This window comes from Musca autumnalis, unplaced genomic scaffold, assembly GCF_047663935.1.
Source record: "Musca autumnalis isolate F117 unplaced genomic scaffold, ASM4766393v1 scaffold_5, whole genome shotgun sequence".
Taxonomy (NCBI): Eukaryota; Metazoa; Arthropoda; class Insecta; order Diptera; family Muscidae; genus Musca; species Musca autumnalis.
This window is the reverse complement of record NW_027412088.1, coordinates 61,945,388-61,964,172: the sequence shown is the minus strand read 5'-3', so window position 1 is coordinate 61,964,172 and position 18,785 is coordinate 61,945,388. Positions and strand designations below refer to the sequence as shown.

The window sequence follows — 18,785 nt, the reverse complement described above, 5'->3', positions numbered from 1 at the left end:
AAAAGCAGTATTTTATGGTAACAAATTTCAAAGTTTCAAATTTGATGAGTAGACCCTATTACATTTCGAAAACTAATGTTATCGAAGTAAAAAATAGTAGCTTCTTGCAGGTTCTGGAACAGAGCATAAATTTACAAAAAAAGTAAGAATACAGCTGTTTGTCATTTCTACCTTATATAAATATGCCTTGATGTAAACGTACTGTAGGTAACTTTGCATGGTACAAATACACAGGTAGCCGCATCGGCAATTGTTGGCAACATAAGATGTCAAAATTTGACATCAATTCAATGCAATTGACACATTTGGTCTGTTCCAGTACTGCAAGAATCTACTAATTTTCACTATTTTTTCGATAACATAAAGGAAAAAATGTAATCGTAGTAAAAAGTAGTAGCTTCTTGCAGGTTCTGGAACAGAGCAAATATGTTACCATCAGCTGGCATGATAATAGTTCCTGTATTATTGTACCATGTAACTTTGACCAAGGTATATTTATAGAAGGTAGAAGTGACAATCAGCTGTATTCTTACTTTTTTTGTAAGATTAATTTTCAAAATGTAATAGGGTATACTCAAGAAATTTGAAACATCGAAATTTGTTACCGTAAAATACTGTTTCTCTTCCTAAAAGAGTAATAAAAATGACCTACGACAGATCTGAATGCTTTATATTTACATTGTCATTCAAATTTGTTCTATTATAGAGGATTTTCAAAATGTATTTATGTTTTTCCTGCGAAGTTTTTTAGAACGACCCTATTATTCAATATTTTCTTTGACAATTAATTTTCAATAACAACAATAAGTGTGTCTGTGTACTCGATAATTTGTAATAATTATTACAAATTATTACTGAATGTTGTTTTTTTACACAAATGTTCAGTAAAAGAGAATGAATTGAGAAACTTGTTTTGAAATTTTTATTACTGAGAACTTATAATTTTTACTGAAGGAATTTTGTTCAGTAACATTTTGTAGCTTTAGGAAGTTGTCAAAAGTTTAAAATATTCAAATATCATAAACGTAAATATTAATCAAACTGAAAATTTTTACTGAATGTTGTCTTTTTACTTTTTTAATTTTTTTCCTTTGAAAGAGTACAAAATGCTTTACTCTCTAAAAAGAAGTTACTGAGTAATATTTACTGAGAAAGTACAAGGACAAACCTAATGTTGTTTTTGTAAATTTGTTAGTTGTTGTAATTCATGCACATACCTTCTATAAATTTACCTTGACTTTGACAATAAAAATTAATAGAAAATGGAAATAGGACAATTGTAAATTTTTTGAAATCTATTGTTATAAATTTTCAGTGGAGGCAAAAGTTTCGGTGCAGTTTGTTCAAAATCTTCCCAATATAACAACAATGGCCTGTGCTCAGCGGTATCATTTTCAATCTCACAAACCGATCTTATATTATGACGAACTTAATCCTCAAGGTCGTAGTTGTTTAATGCTATTCAGAGTACTTCAAATTGATGTGGAATTAAGATCACCACAGGATGGTGAGCAGTGTCCGGATACATATAGAGAAGTATGTCTGTAGATATATGATTTATTTTGCATATGCATTTTATGCTTGAAATACCTAGATGCATCCTGCTGGAGTAACACCCACATTGTTCGAATGCAATCTCAAATTATGCGATGGTCATACAATAATGATGTATCTTTGTGATAAATATGCCGCAGCCCGTCTACCACATTTGTTTCCCTGCGATTATATGGCACGTATGGAAATACAAAATATGCTCTTCTATGAGGCGGGGATTTTATATCAGCTTTATTTTCAAATGATGGTAAGTTCGTAGAGTATGATTACGATCGACAATTAATAATAATAATTGTTCCACAAACATCCCAGAAGGGACAAGGGGAGACTCCTCTCTGAACGGAGCCAGCGTGGGGCGTTGTGAGCACGTCCGCCCTGCACTCAGAACATCATTACTTACGGCGGTGGGAAATCGCTTAGTATAATGTTGGCGACATTTCCTGCGTATTTAAGCCATGTAAAACTTCTCTCCAAGTGGTGTCTATAGACCAGGGGCGAGCTTCTTTGCTTTTTTGTATAGTGAGGGCGCCCACTGAGTTGTTTTTGCATTTGCTTCTCTCCCTCACGTACAGTGTAAGTGTACATAAACAAACGATGAATATCATGTGCTTGTTGTTTTTTTCACCCATGCATAGGCATATGCTTTAGTATTGATGGGAATATTGTGGTCGACACTGCTATAGACACGTCGTTCGGACTCGGCGAGAAACAGTAGGTCCCATATCATTGAGCTAATATGAATCGGGGTGCACTCATTGATATGAGAGAAGTCTCCCCGTGTCTCATTTTCGCCCTCCCCTTGTTCGCTATTAGATGTCTGATAATTTGTTTTTCTTTGGTTTAAAAAGACCGATATAATACTGGAGAAGTACTCGAATGTCAATATGGATTATTATCAGCGAAAGGTGTCGGAATGCTATAATACCCTGGATCGTTGCTTAGATGGCCATACCTTTTTGGTAGGAAATGGTGTAAGTACATATAAAACGATACTGAGCGGACTTCGAATTAAATAAATCTAATTTTTATCTCCTGGAATTTTTTTAGATCGAAAAAAATCGCATTCATCAGTAAATTGTATCTAATTCAACATATTACTTATTTTTCTCTAGCTAACAATAGCTGATTTCTCCATAATCACCACAGTAAGTTCTCTGGACTTAATGATTCCCATTACAAAAACACAATGGCCAAATCTGTATCGCTGGTTTAAAATGTTACAAAACATGCAGTGTTATCAATTCAATCAACAGGGAATCAATGTCCAACAGCATCTCTTGGAAACCGTAGGAGAATTCCCATTTCCTCAAGATGCTACCGAAAGAAACAAAATTTCATCCTGTTCCAAGCAAACAGGAAATTATGTACCATTTCCCTCTCCTGAGCAATGGCAAGATAATGAAAAGTTGCAGAGAAAATATCAAAATTCCAATAAAGAAAGTTCCAGTCGGAAAACTCTGGGACATTCTAATAAAGCAAATTGTCAAACCCGATCAACAAGATCCACTACAATTCCAACAGGACAAAAATGTTCAAAATATGAAAATTCTACTTCATTCCCACCGAATGAAAAGTGTTGCTCTGTCTCCGCTGCCGACGTTCAGCCTGATATAACACCTCTTTATGTGAAATCTTTTGATAATTGTTTTGCGGATAGCGAAGCGGAGGAACTTTTCAATAACTCTGATGAAAATACTTATTCAAATTTTGAAAGAAAAAATTGTGCTCAAACAAATCGTGATATTGTGGAGCCTACAGATGATTATGGAAATGATTGTGATAATACCCAAAGAAAACCTCGTAAGTGCCTCAAGAGAATTTAAAAGTGAATTTAAACCCTGCAACTTAAGGTAAGGTCACATTAGGCAAATATTTGCTTCAGCGACCGGCAGTGTGCGCTTACTGAGAGCAACTCACGTGCATTGAAATTTATGCTCACTTGCTCTAAGTAAGCCCACACTGCCGGTCGCTGGAGAAAATATTTGCCTAATGTGACCTTACCTTTATTGCGATAAAGAATTTGGAAATTCTGATTTCTTACTTATTTAATTACATATCTTTCTCTTGGTCTTTCCCTCAGTATACACTATCGGTTAGTGGAGAATTTAGGTGAGATTTAAGGATGCATAGTCAGCTAATAAACAGTGGCCGCTTCAATCTGAAACCGCTGGTCCATTATGACCATTCTAGATAATTTGAAGTTGATGAAGAGCATGGTTATTCCATTCCAGTGTTATTGCTTGTTGAGATTGAAGATGAAGAAGTTTCCCGGTTATTGTTGCATTGTTGCTCGGTGCTTTATACTTTAACAGGAAGAGAGTACCCAGCAAACAGGAACAAAATTCGGACGCTACGTCCGATGTCGGATCCGAAATCGTAACGATATCTTAACGAATGTTGTATGAAGTGGTTGACATAATTTCGGAACGAAATGTCGGAGCGAAATCGGATCGAATTCGGAACGAAAGCTGAAGAAAATCCTTGGACAATTCGGAAGGCGAATTTTTTCTTCCGAATTTTCGTACAGATTTCTGAACGATTTTTGAATAATGTCATATGAAAATCGGAGGTACCTTCGTACAGATTTCTAAACGATTTTGGAATAATGTCGTATGAAAATCGGAGGTACCTTCTGAATCTTCGTAAAAATTTCTGAACAATTTTGGAATAATGCCGTATGCATATCGAAGGATTTTTTTCTTTGATGCCTCTTTTTATACCCTCCACCATGTGAAGGGTATAATTAAATTTGTCATTCCGTTTGTAACACATCGAAATATTCGTCGGAGGCCCGACGAAAATTCGATCTAACCATTTCTGTCTGTCCGTCTGTCTGTTGAAATCAAGATACAGCTCGCAATTTTTAAGATAGAGCTTCAAAATTTGGTACAGAGGTTTTTATTCCTTCCAGGATGGTTGGTGTTGAAAATAAGATATATCGGTCCACGTTTTGACATAGCCCCCATAGAACGGTACCTCCCGATTTTCGGTATTTTTGACGTTTTCGCTTCATTATCCCACCAAAATGGCTGAAATTTGATATTTAGTCATCGTTGGGTGTATAAAACTTTCCACCTGAAATTTGTTGGTATAGGTCCACGCCTTCACATAGCGATTTTCGGTATTTTGAAGGTTGTGGCCACAATAAACCACCGATATGGCTGAAATTTGGTACTTAGTCTTAGTTGGGGTATAGAACTTTCCCCCAGAAATTTACCGGTATAGCCTTCACGCCTTCATATAGCCCATAGAACGGTACCTCCCGATTTCCGGTATTTTAAAGGTTATGGCCACAATAATCCACCGAAATGGCTGAAATTTGGTACTAAGTCTTCGTTGGGGATATAAAACTTTCCCCCATAGAGCGGTACCTCCCGAATGTGGTTATTGTGAAAATTAGCCACATTTTTTGCCGAAATTGCTGAAATTTGGAATTTTGTCTTCTTCATACACGAAGAGAAATTGTTCCATTTTACTTCAATACAAATCGTGGTGGAGGGTATAACAAGTTCGGCCCGGCCGAACTTAACGCCATTCTTACTTGTTTATTTATTAATTTTTCTTTGTTGTTTTTTATTGGAAGATTGTAATTTCAAACGTTTCACTGTTATTTTATCATTTTGTATTTATAGTAGAACAATGTAAACTTTTGGTCTGTTCCTGAACTGCAAGCATCAACTAATTTTTACTATTTTTTCCGATAACATAAAGGAAAAAATGCTATCGTAGTAAAAAATAGTAGCTTCGTGCAGGTTCTGGAACAGAGCACATGTCTACGAATATGTTTATTCTATCAGTACTAGCTTGAATTTTAATATGTTGCATTTATATTTAAAATATTTAAAAATTGTATATGCGAATTTTATAACAAACCATTTTGTTTGTTGACAACAAACTGAAATGAAACCAGACCCTTGCTGTTAGACATATACAAAAGGTGGTTGTTGTGCGAAGGGAAATTTGTTTCCGACATACCGATCCGATACCGAAATCGGGAGATAATCATTTGTATATTCGAAGAGATATTTGCTTCCGACATTCTCTCCGAAATCGGAACGAAATCTAAACGAATTTCCCTACGTAAAATCGTATGGAAATCGGAACGAAATCTGAACGATTTTGCTTCCGAAATTGTGTGTCGGACATCCGACATTTGGTTTGCTGGTTAGTTAGGTGATTTTTTACCAAGCCCAGTAGTGCGATTCTCTAACACATTTTTTGAGTTACCGACAAAAATCGGTAAAATTTAAACGCTAAATTATGAATGAAAAGTTAAAATAAAAGTTGACAACACTCTTGCTGTCGGTAGAACTTTACTACTGCTTTTTATTCGTCGCTAACTTACCGAAAAACATCGGTAATTACCGAAATTATAAGCGTTTTTATTTTACCGACAATTGTCGTTAACTCAAAAAATGAGTTAGAGAATCGCACTACTGATCGATTTTTGTCAAATTTGACTGATGGTGAGAGTATCTATCTCGTATATATCCAGTAGTCGGTGGGCAGCAAGGATACCTACAAAGTAGATGCTCGAACTTATCAATCTCTTCTGCATCCCCACATAATTTACAGTAGCCAGCGCCGCTGTCTTTCCATCTTGAAGTTAGAGATCTAACCATACAGTGAGTGACCCGTACCAAGTTCCACAGTGATTTTCATTCCTAATTTATTGAGTGAGAGGAAGAAAATGGTTCTATATTGGCAGATTGTTGTTGTAGCAACGCAAATATCTTCGCTCGTGTACAATATCAGTTATCTGTTTCCACTGTATCCATGCTCGAAAATTCTGCAACCTGTAGTGTAGATTCTCTAACTCATTTTTGAAGTTACCAAAAAAATCAATCAAATCAAAATGCTTATAATTTTGGTAATTAAAGATATTATTCGGTAAGTTAACGACCAATAAAAAGTAGTTGTAAAGTTCCACCGATAGCCACAGTGTAGTCAACTTTTATTTGAACTTTTCATTCATTCATTTTGCGTTTCAATCTTGCCGATTTTTGTCGGTAACTCAAAACATGAGCTAGAGAATCGCACTACTGGACTGGTTGCGTCCATAAAGAGTCAGGAGACAGGTGAGTGGGATTAGCTGGGCAGCTAAACAAATACATCGTGTCGTGTGGTCTCAATACACACGCAGGACATGTGTTGGGTATCGTGGAATCATGTCGTGTATGATCCGGATCCTAACTGGGGCAAAACTACTTGTGTTTACCTTGGCAGCTGGCGTACTTCTGCTGCGATGGATGAGGGGTTGTTCGGCCCAAGTACGGCATTCACACTGTATCTCTGTACTGCATACGCGACCACATTAGTGTGAATGCTATCCTGCCTGATAGGCTCGTTGGTCTAGAATTTCTCGTTTATGCCTTTGGACCTCTCTCTCTAGATCATGAAAATCTTTCCTGACGTGGTTGCTGTAACTGAATCGACAACATCCTGTTGTGCTACGGTAAAACCATCGTCTCCTCATGAAGATGGTCGACTTGTGTCATGAGTAGGCACCCTGTTGCAGTCGCCAGGGCGGCATTCAGGCAGGATTGAATATTCTTCCACTGTTTAGCGCTATCATTCGCTAACATACCAGGTTTTACTCATTTCACCTATCACATACATGTGCCATCGACGATAGGACCCGACGCCACCCAAAGCTAAACCATCTGCTAATTCGTTTACCATTATATTACTATGTTGTGGAACCCAACAAAGTTTAACGGTATTTTGTACCCTGCGGTGTAATTCTGCTAACAGTTCTTCTTTCTCCAGAAATTTGCAAAAATTACATACATATTTTCCAAAATTGAGAAACATGTTTCGTCTTTAAGTTGATCTAATTTATTGCTTTCCTTAGATTCAATATATTTACTATCGAATTTCATATAGAAATTAACAATTTCTGAACCACTGTGCGGCGCCCAATTTTTTAATTTTCATTTCAATTTAAATTTGCAAAAACTACTGAACCTATTTTCCTAAAATTGTAATGGAATGTACGGGGATGGCCCCAAAAACAGGCTAAATATTTTATTGAATACCAGAGGGGGCGGGGTACCTCCCCTATGAAATATTTAAATAAAAGCTATATTATATATACAAAAAATACGTTTTAAAAATTTACGGATTAATCTACAATGTAGTACTTATTTGGGGCCTAAAGACCCGACCTCGCCTGCTTTTTTTAATCTTATATCTCCAATACTACTGAACCGATTTCCATCAAATTTGCAGCAAAAGCTCAATGTTTGCCGTTGTTATGTATATTTTATGAATTTCGGAGGAGCTGGGGTACCTTCCCCACGTCTTTCTTTTAAACGCTATATGCATAAGCTAAACTTATGATTATATCGGTTTCAGCATACATTTTTGGGGCAATGGGGTTGTATATACCCTAGATACATATTTGGAGCCAAAATACCGGACCCCCCCCCACTTGTTTCATTTGCTTTTGCTTTTTCTCTATCACATACACTGTAATTGGATTAAAAAAATTATATCTAGCGAAGTCCTACACATCAACCGCTTTTTGGCGATCGTTTCGTTAATGGGTTAGGTTAACATCAACAGACATATTGTTGCTAGACAATTTTCATCATTTGGAACCCCTATTTATACGTACATTTCAAATTTGCATTTGTAATTTTTTCAATAGAATCTCCTTAGGTCACATAGCTCTACTAATTAAATTAACTAACGTTATAGTTTGGTTTTTATAACCCCCACCATATGGAGGGTATAATTAAATTTGTCATTCCGTTTGTAACAAATCGAAATATACGTCGGAGACTCTATAAAGTATATATTATTGATCAGCATAAAATTCTATGTCGATTTAACCACGTCCGTCTGTCTGTCTGTTGAAATCAAGATACAGCTCGCAATATTAAAGATAGAGAGTCAATATTTGCTACAGAAGTTTTATTACTTGCAGGGTGGTTGGTATTGAAAATGGGATATATCGGTCCACGTTTTGATATAGCCCCCATAGAACGGCACCTCCCAATTTTCGGTATTTTTAAGGTTTTAGCTTCATTATCCTACCAAAATGGCTGAAATTTGGTACGTAGTCTTCTGAAGGTTTTAGCTTCATTATCACACCAAAATGGCTGAAATTTGGTACTTAGTCTACGTTGGTGGAATACAACTTTCCCCCAGAACGGTACCTCCCGATTTTCGAAATACTGAAGAGTGTGACGTCAATATCCCACCGAAATGGCTGAAATTCGTTATTTAGTCTTCCAAGAGTTATAAAATATTCCAGAAGACTATTATCAGTATAGGTCCACGTCTTACTATATCCCCATAGAAGCGCACTTCTTGATTTTTGGTATTTTTTAAGTTTTAGCCACATTCTCTTACCGAAATATGGTATTTGGTCTTCTTTGAGTCTAAAAACTTTCCGTCAGAAATTTGTCAGTATAGATCGACGTTTTGAAATAGCCCCCATAGACCGGTGCCTCACATTGTTTTACCGAAATTGCTGAAATTTAGTATTAAGTCTTCTTCATACAGGAAAGGAAACTAATTATTCCATTTTACTTCAATACAACTTGTGGTGGAGGGTATAACAAGTTTGGCCCGGCCGAACTTAACGCCTTTCTTACTTGTTTCTACTTATTAATGTGGACACCGCTGTTATCTAGTACTGTACAAACTATGGCCACTTATTAACTTTTTACACTTATTCTATCTATTCCTAGGTCCCACAAATACTCAACAAACTAAAACCCGCAATCGTAGCGATAAAAACAAATGTGTAGAATTTCGCCAACCTGATCCATGTCCTTGCTGTATGGCATCAATGCAGCAACAAACTTGTCTAGAAGATTGTAAACGTGATATTTGTGACAAATGCCAACTGAGAGAGTTCAAATCTTGTTTATGCTTAGAAATCGAAAGGAGCTGTCAAAACTTGTGTCCATGTGCTGCTGAAAAGGAAGAAAAACAAGAATATTTAAATGAAAATGACGACGAGGAGGATATATGCCTTGACATAGAGTTGGCAAGGTCACCTTCTCTGCCGGATCAAGAGTATATTGAAAACCAATGTTTATCGGAAGAAAATTCTGAGAATCAGTGTTTATCCGAAGAAAATTTTATTAACAATGATAATGAAATCGAATCGAATGATGATAATTTTAATTGCGACAATCAAAATGTGGCTGATGACAATCAGTGCGATATTGATGATAAAGCTCAAGAAGAGGATTCATGTGAAGAAATTCAAGCTGCTGGTATAAACGAAGACGATGACGAAAATGTTGAGGACAACGATGATGATGGAAATAGTTGTGCTAGTAGTGATGAATCGAATAATAATGCAGAATGTTGTGATAATAACACTTCTGCGATTACAATTTGTCTTTGTGATTCGCAGGGTGGAAGATCTGTGACAATATGCTATAACAATGATTTTGGAAATCAAGAAGAAATTTCGGAAACAGGGTCGTGTGAAGAAGAAAATTCTAATATTGCCATTGATAACTGCTGTGAAAAGAATTCAGCTAAGAAACATATTGACTATAAAGTTTCGAGAGGTTGCCAGAGATATAACAAAGATATGGACTATTTACCCAACTGTCGATGTTCAAGATTGAAAAATACCAACAACTTTAAAACGCAACAACGACAAAGCTGCAAAAATGAAAAATATGATGGTGTAGCTCTGGTATGTCACTGTGACATGGTGGATTCTTCGTGTTTTTTATGCAGTAAGTAAAAGTTTTTTTGTATGCCCTCCACCATAGTATGGAGGGTATATTAAGTTTGTTTTTCCGTTTATAACGCATTGAAATAATTATTTGCGACCCTATTCTTGTAATTGTTCCACAAACATCCCAGAAAGGGCAAGGGAGACTTCTCTCATATCAATGAGTGTACCCCGATTCATATTAGCTCAATGATATGGGACCTACTGTTTATCGCCGAGTCCGAACGGCGTTTCATACGACACCTCTTGTAGAGAAGTTTTACATGGCTAAAATACTCAGGAAATGTCGCCAACATTACTGAGGGGTATTTTGCCATCGTTGAAAATTTTGATGTTGCCTGGTCTGGGAATCGAACAGCCGACCTTCTAAGTGCGGGGTGTGCATACCACTGCACCACGGTGGTAACCGCGACCCTAATCTTGATCAGGGTAAAATTCTGAGTTGATCTACATGTCCGTCCGTCTCTTGTAATCACTCTAGCATCCACAAAAATGAAAATAGGACGCTGAAATTTTGGAACGATGCGTCTATTGTTTGCAGGCAGGTTAAGTTCGATGATGGGTTATACGGGTCCAAGCTTTGGTATAGCCTCCATACAACGGTGCCGCCCATTTTCAGGTATTTTGAAGTTTTTAGTCATATTTTCAAACCGACACTTAGGGTTTCTAGCGATCAACAAACTTATATTGCACAAATTATGGGCATAGTTCAATGTTTTGGTATAGCCCCTATATAACGGTACCTCCCGATTTTCGGTACTTTGAGGATTTTAGCTAAAAATTTTAACCGAACTAGCTGTAATTTGACATTTGAGGTTCTCAATGATCTCGAAACTTCTCCACAAAAAATCGATAATATAGCTCCATGTTTTCGTATAGCCCCCATATAACGGTACCTCCCGATTTTCGGTATTTTGAGGATTTTAGCTAGAGTTTTTAACGGAACTAGCTGTTATTTGACATTTGAGGGGCTCAGTGATCACGAAACTTCTCCACCGAAAATCGTCAACAAAGATCTATGGTTTGGTATAGTCCCCATATAACGGTACCACCCGATTTTCGGTATTTTGAGGATTTTAGCTAGAGTTTTAACGGAACTAGCTGTTATTTGACATTTGAGGGTCTCAGTGAACACGAAACTTCTCCACCAAAAATCAAAAACATGGGTCCATGTTTGGGTATAGCCCCCCTATAACGGATTTAGCTACATTTTTTAATCGAACTAGCTAGCTATAATTTGAAATTTTAGGTTCTCAGTGATCACGAAACTTCTCTACCATACATCATCAACACAGCTCCATATTTCGGTATAACCCCCTATAAAGGTACCTCCCGATTTTCGGTTTTTTGAGGAATTTAGCTAAAATTTTTAACCGAACTAGCTGTAATTTGACATTTGAGGGTCTCAGTGATCACGAAACTTTTACACAAAAAATCGTCAACATAGCTCCATGTTTTGGTATAGCTCCCAATACGATTTTCCGTATTTTGAGGATTTAAGCTACAATTTTTAACCGAACTAGCTGTAATTTGACATTTGATGTTCTTAGTGGTGACGAAACTTCTCCTCCAAAAATCGTCAACGTTGGTCCATGGTTTGGTATAGCCCCCATTTAACGGTATTTCCTGATATTCGGTATTTTGAGGATTTTAGCTACGATTTTTAACCGGACTAGCTGTAATATGGCATTTGAGGTTCTCCATGGTCACGAAACTTTTCCACCAAAAATCGTCATTATAGCTCTACGTTTTGGTATAGGCCCTATATAACGGTACCTCCCGATCTTCGATATTTTGAGGATTTTAGCAAGAGTTTTTAACGGAACTAGCTGTTATTTGACATTTGAGGGTCTCAGTGGCTAGGAAACTTCTCCACCAAAAATCGTCAAAATAGGTCCATGTTTTCGTATAGCCCCCATATAACGGAACCTCCCGATTTTCCGTATTTTGAGGATTTTAGCTAAAATTTTTAACCGAACTAGCTGTAATTTGACATTTGAGGTTCTCGGTGGTCATAAAACTTCTCCACCAAAAATCGTCAACATAGACCCATGTTTTGGTATAGCCCCCACATAACGATACTTCCCGATTTTCGTAATTTTGAGGATTTTAGCTAAAATGTTTAACCAACCTATCTTTAATTTGACATTTGAGGTTCTCGGTGGTCACGAAACTTCTCCACTGAAAATCGTCAACATAGGTCCATGGTTTGGTATAGCTGCCATATAACAGTACCTCCTGATTTTCGGTATTTTGAGGATTTTAGCTACAACTTTTAACCGAAGTAGCTGTAATTTGATATTTGAGGTCCTCAGTGGTCACGAAACTTCTCCACTGAAAATCGTCAACATAGGTCCATGGTTTGGTATAGCTGCCATATAACAGTACCTCCTGATTTTCGGAATTTCGAGGATTTTAGCTACAATTTTTATCGAACTAGCTGTAATTTGACAATTGAGGGTCTCAGTGGTCACGAAACTTCTCCACCAAGATTAAGATTAAATTTATTGAGCCTTTTAAATAATCGATATAAAATTGTACAGAGTTTTTGTAATATCTAGAGGTACTTAAGATTGTAATGTATGATCAAAATTTACAATATTTGTTTGTGTTCAGCACCATGCTTTTACGTATATATAAGAAAAACAACAACAATTTGGGCGTGTAAAATTTAGACTTCCTTGCTCCCGCTTCTCCACCAAAAATCGTCAACATAGGTTGATGTTTTGGTATAGTCCCCATATGACGGTATCTCCCGATTTTTGGAATTTGGAGGATTTTAGCTAAAATTGTTAACCGAACTAGCGGTAATTTGTCATTTGAGGGTTTCAGTGGTCGCGAAACTTCTCCACCGAAAATCGTCAACATAGGTTGATGTTTTGGTATAGCCTTCATATAACGGTACCTCCCGATTTTCGGTATTTTGAGAGTTTAAGCTACAATTTTTATAATTTGCAAAAAATTTGTATAAAAAGTTCGGCCCGGCCGTACTTAACCTTTTTTACTTGTTGTACAGTGAAACGTCTTCTGGTCTTAAATAATCTTCCTTTGTATACATTTCCAGCATGTGAAGATATTCCTCACAATGAACCCCATAATCGTGTAACCAATAAAAACTTCCCTGGAGAAAAGTACACTTGCTCATCAAGGAGAAACGGAGAAGGTACATATCAATGTACGGCATATAAATGTGATTGTTGTTTGGAGGAATCTGAAGATAGTTGCACAGAATCATCGTCATCAGAAATGGCAAGTGAAGATAATATTTGTCAAAAACCAATATTTCGACCATCTGTCGTTTGTCACAATATTCAGGACATTATTGATGGTGAATCGTTGGAGGAAGCTGTTGCTGAATGCAATAGCACTGCAAAAGGTAAGGAAATCAAGGAACCACAACCTAAGGAGAAAAAGGAAGTTAAACGGCCCTCGAAAATTGAAACTAAAATGACAACCAAATCTTCACCACGTTTGCAGAAAAAGGAAAATATCATTGAAAATAAAACGATTACTCCTGAGAAAATGGATGCAACTCCACAAAGAAAGGTCGTAGAGAAACAATCAAAAGCTAATGGAGGGAAGACTGAATTAAGTCCACAAAATCAAGAATTAAGAAACCCAAATCGAACGACAAAGCCAGCACAGACATTGGAAAGAACTGCAAAGAATATATCAGAAACTAAATCTAAGCAAAGTGCTGAAGGATCCACTAAAACTCCAATTAAGACTGGAAATGTCCAAGAGAAGACTACAAAAGATGCTAAAATTGGAAAAAGCTCACAGCCAAAAATGGAGGAGAATGAACACGAATCAGAATGTGAGGGGGAAAATCAAGATTTAAGAAACCCAAATCGAACGACAAAGCCAACACAGATATTGGAAAGAACTGCAAAGAATATGTCACAAACTAAATCTAAACAAAGTGGTGAAGGATCCACTAAAACTCCAATTAAGACTGGAAATGTCCAAGAGAAGACTACAAAAGATGCCAAAATTGGAAAAAGCTCACCACCAAATAAGGAGGTGAATGAACAAGAAACAGAATGTGAGGTGGAAAAACTTTCGCAAAGCAACGATATACTCAAAGCCAAAGGAAAATCGAAATGTGGGAAGGAACAGAATGAAGATGTTGATGAAAGGTGGGGAAAAGAATCTGTCCAGAAATGTCCGACCACTAAGCAACAAAGATCCGAAAGTTTATCAAAAAATGAGAACAAACTTGTACAGCCATTAAATACAACGAAAATTCGAAAGGATGCCACGACAAACAGGATTGCAAAACAGGAAAACAAAGATATTGATTGCATAAATAGATCAGTATATATTGAAAGCAAATCGTGTAAAAGAGAAACCCAACATGTGAGAGAAATTCAGTTTCCCCGCCAAAGAAAACCTCAAGAATCGTGTGGAAAAGCTCAATGTGAAAACATTGATCCTGCATTTAATGCTGGATCTCAATGTTGTGCTCAAAAGGAAGTTGTTCACTCTTACGAAAGACCAACTTCAAGGTCTGAAAACGAAAATTTTTGCAATCGTTGTCCCCAAAATTATGAAAGGGGTTGTTGTGGTCAAAAAGATTTTCCTAGATCAGTTGAAGAGCAAGTTCCAAACCAAGACTTTTGCAATAAACGTCAGATGAATTCAGTTGCTGCCGTCGTAAGAGGTGAAAGTCCTCAACAAAATGTCCAAAGGAAACATGGAAATATATCTAATGAAAAAGAAGCAAAGCGATCTTCTCAAAAAGGTCAATGTAAATCTGTGGGAAATCAGATTCCGTCTTTGAAAAACGTAGACTTGTGTAATGAGGGTCAGGTTGAACCTTGTGAAGACAAAAGAACGGAATGTTCCCCTCAAAGTATTTCTAGGAAATCTACACAAATATTGGAAACTAAAGGTTCAAAGAATCGTTGTAATCCAGTTGAAAACAATGATTCGGTATTAGAAACGTCAAATGTTTGCAATAAAACTCAAGGTACTGCAAACACCAATGAAAAATCCACTAAAGCTGCAGCCTGTTCTCAAAAAGTTCGTTGCAAACTTGATGAAAATCAAGCTTCAGCATTAAATGATGATAATGAAGTTTGCAATGATACTCAAGGGAGACAAAATGTAAAGAAAACTTCTAGAAGATTATCTCAAACAAAAGGTTCTAAAGGTTGTACTCAAAAAGATATCTGTAATCCTGGCAAAAATCAAGCTAGAACATTTGACAACGAAGATGGTCAGGTCTCTATAAAATCCAATTGTTATCCCCGAAATGTTTCCCATGTATCCGATGAAACTGAACTCCCCTCGACCTCATTAAATGCTATTTCTTGTACAGTATCCTGTCAAGTACCAAAACTGGTGCTGGACAACTTCTGCTTAAGATGCCAAAAACAAATGGATACATGTAGGTGCAATACTAAGAGATCACAAACCCATAAACCTTTTGAAACTAAGACAAGGCCAAAATGTATACTTAATGCTAAACCACAATATCAGGAATCTAATGCAAATAACGAAACTTTAGATTCTCCCAGTGGTGCTAAGGCAATATCAAATACTTGCCAAAAACAGAAAACAACGCAGTGCCAACAATCTACCGCTCCTAGCGATTCAAAAGCTGGTGGTTCGAAATCAAGAAACATTACCACTCAAAAACAAAGTAATCCACTATGCAATGAGGCTCCAACTCCATCGACTCCACCTGTAGAAGCAACTACCACTACCGGTACCAAACCAAAATCCAATGAGAATGCAACAAAACAAAGTAACGTAAAATCAAAACGCTTAAGGGCTGGTAGTTCAGAGGGAAAATGTCTGCGTAGAAACAATATCTTGTCAAGGTCAACAATGTTAAGCTTAGCAAATCAACAGGAGAAATCTTCGAATGAAAGTTTGGGGCATCGAAACAATGCCGAGGACTCTTTTTTGATTGATGGCGGCCACACATCCAGTTCGATAAACAAAAATGTATCAAAAATTCCAAGATTAAAAATGTTGAATAAATAGAAAAAGAAAACATGCGAAAGACCTCCAATAATAATAATGAAATAAAATTTAATTACATACATATAAATAATATCCAAATAAAAACCAGTAAGGAAAGGATCAAAGTTGTATTGAAATGGCGGTAGTGTATACTATATAATATTCTACACTAACCATCTTATATGGGGGCTATTCCAAAACATGGACCTATGTGCACAATTTTCGGTAGATAAGTTTTTTTGACTACTAGGAACCCTAAATGCCAAATTATGGCTAATTCGTTCTGAAAATGTAGTCAAATTATCTGAAATCTGGCGGGTATTTTCATACTCCTCAGATAGAAAAACTGCAGCTATGCAGATATTCAACCTACCACATATGTATGTCATCGACGATATGATCCGACGCCAAGATCGCACAATCATCGGCATACCTTACGATCACTATGACGTCCGTAGGGTGTGGAATTTCAGAAGGCTGGAGGTTAAACAGTTTCGGAGATATCAACCCGTCTTGAGGAACTCCTTGTTTCAATCTACGGGTTTTGGACTTCTTGTTTCTGAATTCCACTTACGAATGGCGTCCAAGCATATTGTTAGTTAATTACCCAAAGCAGGGACATACGCAGGATTTTATTTCGGAGGGGGGGGGGGGGGTGGGGGGGGGCACAATGTTGTGTAGCTTTACATAAAGCTATTTTAAAGGGTTTTTTGTTGATTTTATATGAAATATTGACACAAAGTATATAATTTCAATAGAGAGAGTTTACAATATTTTAGATATAACTTTGAAATTTGGAACAGATTATAATAAATTAGTCTTTGGATGTTTAGAATTGAAATGAGCCATATCAGAACACGTTCAGTATAGTCCCCATACAAAAATTCCGCCTGGTATTCTCAAGTTTTTAACCAAATTCTCCAACAGAATTTACGCAATAACTAAAAAATCTTTCAAATGAATATTACCCATGTAGGTTTAAGTCTTAATGTATCCCAGAATTTTTAACCACAGTAGCTCTTATTTGGCATTTTCGATTCTATTTCAAAGATTTTCAGTATATCTTCTTCTTTAAAGTACATATCCATATATCACACATTAACTTCAGTCCCATTAAACAAGTTTTGTCTTATTTTTGCTTTATTAAGTTATCAATTGAACACATTTTTAACGCGAGGACTGATTCTAATAAGAAGATATATCTAAAAACCCTATTAATGTTATTTGTATACCAATAACTAATTGAAATAAATAACTCCACAAAAAGAATAACTCGAATCCGCGAGTGCAGATTGGACTTATACCGAACTATTGTAAGAAAATAATATTCTTTTTTGTCATAAAAACACCAAAACTTTACTATTTTACCAGAAGTGATAGAGTCCATGCAAGACAACTAAAAAATTCAGAAAATTACATTTATGATCTGTTCCAGTACTGCAAGAATCTACACATTTTTAGTAGTAAAAATGTATAGATTCTTGCAGGTTCTGGAACAGCCATTTAGGAAAAAACAGGAGTCGGGCGGTACCAACTACGACTCATAGACTCCGAATTCTACTCGCAGCACTGTTTGAGACTACGAAATCCACATTAGGTCTCGGCAAAATTTTAGCTTAGTCCTGACAAAATGGGTTAAGCCGAAAAACTGCATCAACTGATATTCCAATGGTTGTTGTTCCGCCTTTTTTCAATCTTAATTGTACGATTAGATGTTTATGAACTCGATGACATTTAAAACTTTCCAAGGACTATGACTTCTGTCAGAACAGCGGAGGCAAACATATGAACATTCATATCTTTTGTTTTCTCGAAAACGAGTTAAAAAAGTATCAGTCGGGTTTGCCGACGTAGGTATACCCTCAGCCTGTGTGAGTTGAGACTTTAATCTATAGCCAGATCGAATACGGGCTTCATAACCAAAATCTTTGTCCTAAAAATTGTGTAGTCAGGAAGTTTCAGAATTTCATGGCCTTTTTTGGACGTATACACTTTCCGACAAAAATATCGAAACATTTGGGTATAAAACTTCACGATTGTGGGCGTTGAACTTATGTTGAACTCATAAAATTGACTTCAATAAGAGCGCAAAAGTTTTGCACTTTTGTGGAGAAGATACCTGAAATAATGTCCCATTTTGGAAGTGGACCTAATTTTGGAAGTAATTCCTTTTGATAATTATGGTGTCAAGCCGTCATTTTAGTTGGTCATGCTAAGATTTAGAGCTTCTGAACCGTTATGTCAGGGAGCATGGACTTACCCACGAAAAATAGAATATCGCTGTAAACAAGACCGCAAGCAGTAGCGTTGGTCAAAATGTCCAATGGATTCTAAAACAGCCCTTATATTGTACTTATGTTGAAATTTTTTTTAGGGAGGTATCCGAAGATGTTGTCGCATATAGACCTTCTTGGTACTTTATATACATATGTATGTCCGGAAGTAATTTTAGGATGTTCTAAGTTTCGGTGAAATCGGATATTGACATTTTGAGTGGGAGGTACCTGAAGAAGTGAACCGATATAATCCATATCCGTACCTAATCTAT

The 18,785-nt window shown here is 36.6% G+C and overlaps 1 protein-coding gene across 1 annotated transcript; it reads left to right on the top strand.

The window, feature by feature from the left end:
- Positions 1–1,227: 1,227 nt before the first annotated feature.
- Positions 1,228–16,340, top strand: LOC141405421 (uncharacterized). The gene is made up of 6 exons (XM_073989716.1): positions 1,228–1,536; positions 1,595–1,801; positions 2,403–2,525; positions 2,667–3,354; positions 9,255–10,265; positions 13,329–16,340. The coding sequence occupies exons 1-6, from the start codon at positions 1,369–1,371 to the stop codon at positions 16,256–16,258; spliced, it is 5,127 nt and encodes a 1,708-aa protein (XP_073845817.1). The 5' UTR covers positions 1,228–1,368; the 3' UTR covers positions 16,259–16,340.
- Positions 16,341–18,785: the final 2,445 nt, after the last annotated feature.

Coding starts and splice junctions, on each gene's coding strand:
- LOC141405421 (XM_073989716.1), top strand. CDS start 1,369: ATGGCCTGTGCTCAGCGGTATCATTTTCAATCTCACAAACCGATCTTA. Junction 3,355..9,254: donor TAATACCCAAAGAAAACCTC/GTAAGTGCCTCA, acceptor ATCTATTCCTAG/GTCCCACAAATACTCAACAA. Junction 10,266..13,328: donor TTCTTCGTGTTTTTTATGCA/GTAAGTAAAAGT, acceptor ATACATTTCCAG/CATGTGAAGATATTCCTCAC.